Raw genomic sequence first — 5,244 nt, 5'->3', positions numbered from 1 at the left:
ATATGTTATTTTACATTCTTTAAATATTTATTTTTATTATATTAATTTATAAAATATTAAAAGTTAAGATACGTGGGCTTAAGCATAATGTCTCAAGATTTACGCGTCCCCTATCAAATAAAACACTTTGCTTCGTGCCTTTTAAAACATTGCTTTTAACTTTCCCATGTTCAATTAGGTTCTTATTTATGTAATACACTTTGTTGAGACAAAAAATAATTTAAGACTGAAGACCATTTGTAAACAAAAATTAGCGTAGGCTTTAAGTTTCGGCAAGTCTATCACTGATGAGCATTTGAAGTATGATATTCGTAAGCATTTAAATTTTATGAGATCCAAGTCCATAAGAAATTTTTATTATATCCTAAATTTAAGACATATTAAATCAAATAAATATTATGAACTAGTATAATTGATTAAATAATTTAAATTCAATTAGAAATATTTAACTTTTTAGGGGAGAATTACACTCCTTATCACTTGGCTCAATAGCCCATCAAAAAATGGCCCACGTTTGAAGCCCTTACCCATTATGGCTCGGGTTGTATATAATATGAAAATTACTTTTCATCCATTAGCCCACTCCTTTTTTTTTTCTTTTCTCTGTTCTTCTTCTCCTCGTGTCCCAACTTTGCATTCCAAACTTTCTCCATCATTGTTATTCTCCATCAACGCTCCTCCAAATTCAAAGTCGATAATCACGATTTGGATGAAGAAGAAAAAATAATACATAAAAGAATTAATTTTTGGAGTCATATGAAGATCACTTCCTTCAATGGAGTGGAAAGAATTGTGTTTGCACTAAAGAGATTCACTTGGTAGGTTCTTAGATCGCCAAACTAGAAAGAAAGTATTGGCATGGTCTCAGTCTTATCCTTATTCCACGCGTAATTCTAATTCCAATGGTTGATTAAAAACTTGGAAAATAGAAGTCACCATTAAAGGTGTTTCAAAGCTTCGATTTCAGAAATTGCGTTTTTTGATTTGTTAGTTGTTTGGATTGGGTGTTGTTCCAATTGATTAGAATCATCAAAAGGAGTTCAAAACTTAAATTTGAAGTAGATTTATGCTAGATTTGAGTTAAATTTCAGAAGATCCCCAAGAAAAAAGATGAAGAACATGTGAAGTTCCATTGATAGGATTCATCTGTATAATAATGTATAAAATTGTATAAATAGTATATAATAGTGTATAAATAACTCTCATACACAATAATACATTATTTATATGTATTTGGTAAATTTCTCACATATTTTTCTTCTTCTACACCTATATACATAGGTATCACGAACACTTTTTACAGTACTTATACATCTTTATACACTTTTATACAACTATATACATAATGTACCTCTTTGTATAAAAGTGTATAGTGTCGTATAAAAGTGTATAAACATCTCTGACGAACTTCTTATACGATTTCACTTGCAATTCTTGTCCAAACTAGTCCAAAACTCCATCAAATGACTTCAAACTTTATATACAACTTACTTAGACTATTTCTAATAAGTTCAAACAATACCCACTCCAAATTTCTCACAAAATCATATTTAAAATTTAACAAGATTAACATTGAAGAAGAAGAGATTTTAGGTCTCTTGCGTCTGTTTTTGCATTTTTGTAGATGGGATAGGTATGTATAAACTTGAGGATAAAGAAGAATGGAAACTCAAGGATCTTTCGAGCCGGAAGATCTGGAGAAGTAAAAAAAAAAAGAAAAAAAAAATTCGGATATGAATTTATTGATATTTGGCTACACATTTGCAAACTTGTAACTGGGCTAAAATAATGCAATGTCACCTTATGAATTGATCTATTGTGTAATTCTTCCAAAATTTATTGGTCTAATCCATTTAGTTGTGCTTCTATCAAATGAGCTCATTCACGAGCTTCTTCTCCATCCTAAACCCAAGCTCATGCATATAAATAAAAAGCTCACACATTAACTATTGTGACTTATAGTATACTTTTTTATTATTAATAAATAAAAAAGATTGAGAGTGCCTTTTAAGACTTTGATACATAAGTAAGCGCACTCCACGATTCGTAGTGATTTGGACCATAAAGTACTTTTTGGAAGAAAAGAAATAACTCAACTCCATAGCTTTTGGCATAAAAATTAGGAACGATTTAGTTACACACTTAAATTGAAGTGAAAAAACTAGAAACTCGTTAGTTACGTAAATTACACCATAATTAAGTGAAACTAAAGATCCAAAATTAGGACATAAATCAAGTGGCTTTTATTTAATTAAAGAAAAGAAGCTTTTAGTAGTTGGTACTTATCGAAAACCACAATTTCAGTGCTACTGACGAAGCCAACGGTAACTTTATTCAAACAACTTAAAAAGCCTCCTTGACCATTGTGACCCCAAAATTCTCCATCTTTTCTCCCTGTTTCTTCTATCACAAATCCCCATCATTATAGTTGAAGAAAATGAGGTGCTTTAGATCTTGCTTCGGTAATTGCAAGCACAAGAAAATCATAAAGCCTTGTATTAGAAGTAACAAGATTAATAGCATTTCCCCTAAAACTCTTCAGGTTGGTATCCTATCCCCACTAATTATTTTGGTAATTGTCATAAGTTGTTGTTTATGCTTACTTAAGCCGAGGGTCTATCGGAAATAACCTCTCTACCTACACAAGTTAGGGCTTGGATTGTTGTTATTGTTCTTGTTGTTATCATAAGTTGTACTGTTCGCTTTAATTTGAGGTTATTGATTAACTTCATACTTCTTTTTTTTTCTTTTTTCTTTAAAGAATTTGCTCAAGACACACGAAAATGGTGAAGCATATGTAGCCATTATTAATGCTACAAAAAACGCAGCTCAACTCGAGGATGTTACAAACCCCATTACCCTCATTCAAGAATCCAAGTAAGATTTTTTTTCTGAAAACTTTACATATCATGTTTTAAAGCTAACAATAATGCTAAGGACAGATCTAGGATTTTAATTTGATAGATTCAATCTACTAAAAACTAAATCCATTTTTAAAATTATAGATTCAGTATCTAATATTTACTGAAGGGGAGCCTTAGTGTAACTGGTAAAGTTGCTGCCACGTGATCAGGAGGTCATGGGCTCTAGCCGTAGAAACAACATCTGGCAGGAATGCAAGGTAATTTTGCGTATAATAGACCCTTGGGGTCCGGCCCTTCTCCTGCCCCGCGCATAACAGAAGTATAATGCACCGGGCTGCCATATATATTTTATTTCCTGTAAAAAAAATTGTCACTCTTCATTCTCTAAAACAAACAGGAATAAGGAGGAAGAAGAGGAGGAGTTGAATAGAAGCAGCAGAAAGAAGGTTACATTTGATGATGTAAATATATCATCAATCGTCAATGAGAGGGGCTTAGCAAACGAAGAATCTGCAAATTGCTTAGCGAAGATCTGCAACAACGAAAAGGAAAAGGAAAAGGAAAAGGAGAAAGCGAATATAAAAGAAGAAGAAGGGAACACGTTTTCAGATTCAAGTGAGTCAAGCTATATATCTTATCCTCCAAGTCATAGATATCATTGCTGCAGAAATAGTGATGACGAGTTTGAAGCTATTGATTTAAACGATAGTAGTGATGTGGAAGATGACGACGCCAACAATTATAATGAATTAAATGACGATGAAGTTGAATTTTCTGAAAATGCAGCAATGATTCAACAAGAACAGTCCTCCGAGTCATCTTTATTTTCGCTCTCCATAGACTCTAGGAAAAGGAATCCCACACCCGAAATAGAAGAAAAGGAGGTCAATAGTCCATTGAAACTTAGTACACAATCCACCAATTTTAGTGCTACAAATCGGAGCCAATTATCAGTGTTGAATCCAATTCAAGAGAATGAGAATATCAACATTCTGAATCTCCCTAACTTTAGAACTAGTACTACTTATTGTTTACAACAAGAGCCTAGTTTGAAGCAGTCAACAAAACAAACAAAGCATCAGCTGGAGAATCAAATCACAGTTGATACTAGCCTTTCAAGCTGGTTAATTGAATCTCAAGACGACGACACACCAAATTCCAAAAACAATGTTGGTGATTTGGTTGGCAATTATTCATCTTCAGAGAGGACCAAGTCTCTGATACGAGTTGAAGATAGACCAATTTTAGGAGAGTTGACAGTAGCTGAACTCAAACATATAGCTAACTCATATTCTCCCAGAGGAACACAGAGTCATAGTCCAGATGAAAACTCCATTATAATAGGGACTGTGGGGAGTTATTTGAAACATACAGGGCAGGCTACCGATCCAGATTCTGCTTCATCTCGCAAAGGCATTTCATCGAACAAGACATATGCGCTCCTAAGAAAGGTACATGGTGTTCTCATTTCCTACAATTTTTTACTTTGCTTTAACTTTCAACTCGCTTCTCTTCTTTATATTGTTGACATAGTTTGATTCAGTTTGAAGTTTTAAGAAAGAAAAGAAACTTTTAAAACTGCAATAACATTTGTGTGGCTATAAGACTTTTGAAATTTAACTTCTTAGAGTTTGACTTGTGATTTGCAGGATAAAAACAACAACAACCATTCTACACCATTTCAGGCCAGGTTAGAGAGAGCACTAGATAGTGGTTTGGCTCAAGCTTAATTATTCTTTCCTTGAGTCGAAAGTAGTCTTTCTATCTTCACAAGGTAGAGATAAAGTATGTGTATACATTACTTTCCTCAGACCCTACTCTTGAGATTACACTGGATATATTGTTAAAAAGAATCAGTAAGCACAATGTCTCATCGATCGACAGAAAAAGTTGTGCCCCTCTTGTGTAATTATAGCATGAATTGGTCTCATCAATCCACAGAAAAAGTTGTGCCCCTTTTGTGTAATTATAGTATGAATTGCAAGCAGCTTTATATTCTTCCAAATTTGTCGTGCGACTTAAATGTGTCTGTATGTATTCATGAATTACTTGGAGCCCTGATTTAATTTTTTGAAATAGCATTTTGTCAATAGAAATAATATTTTGAAACTATTGTCCGATAAAATACTTGGCTACGCAAAGGTAGAACACTATGGAAACTTTCATCAACCTTGATTTTGCTATGCTAAATAAGAACCTGGAATAGCGGAAATAGGTTCGTATTCTCCTTCAAAAGTCAGTCGTCTTTGCCCAAGTGTCAACTGCAAACAACTCTCCAGTGGTTCCGTTCCTTCTTACTGTACTTCTAGGTTAACCCAACCCGAATGGGAATAAAAGGATCACCCAAACTGCGGTCCACATTGTACGTTTGCTGAGTAGA

General features: G+C 33.5%; 1 protein-coding gene across 1 annotated transcript; it reads left to right on the top strand.

Annotated features, from left to right (window-relative positions):
* Positions 1-2,365: 2,365 nt before the first annotated feature.
* On the top strand, positions 2,366-4,941 carry LOC107761922 (uncharacterized). The gene is made up of 4 exons (XM_016580215.2): positions 2,366-2,542; positions 2,762-2,877; positions 3,262-4,315; positions 4,514-4,941. Exons 1-4 carry the CDS (start codon positions 2,438-2,440, stop codon positions 4,592-4,594), a joined length of 1,356 nt encoding a protein of 451 aa, XP_016435701.1. The 5' UTR covers positions 2,366-2,437; the 3' UTR covers positions 4,595-4,941.
* Positions 4,942-5,244: the final 303 nt, after the last annotated feature.

This window comes from Nicotiana tabacum, chromosome 21 (genome assembly GCF_000715075.1).
Source record: "Nicotiana tabacum cultivar K326 chromosome 21, ASM71507v2, whole genome shotgun sequence".
Taxonomy (NCBI): domain Eukaryota; kingdom Viridiplantae; phylum Streptophyta; class Magnoliopsida; order Solanales; family Solanaceae; genus Nicotiana; species Nicotiana tabacum.
The sequence above is the reverse complement of the archived record's forward strand: the minus strand, read 5'-3'. Positions and strand labels throughout refer to the sequence as shown.

Bases quoted from the DNA above. Each gene is read 5' to 3' on its own strand.
- LOC107761922 (XM_016580215.2), top strand. From the start codon at position 2,438: ATGAGGTGCTTTAGATCTTGCTTCGGTAATTGCAAGCACAAGAAAATC. The intron at 2,543-2,761 runs GTTGGTATCCTA...TTTTCTTTAAAG, and splicing joins TTTCCCCTAAAACTCTTCAG to AATTTGCTCAAGACACACGA. The intron at 2,878-3,261 runs GTAAGATTTTTT...TAAAACAAACAG, and splicing joins ACCCTCATTCAAGAATCCAA to GAATAAGGAGGAAGAAGAGG.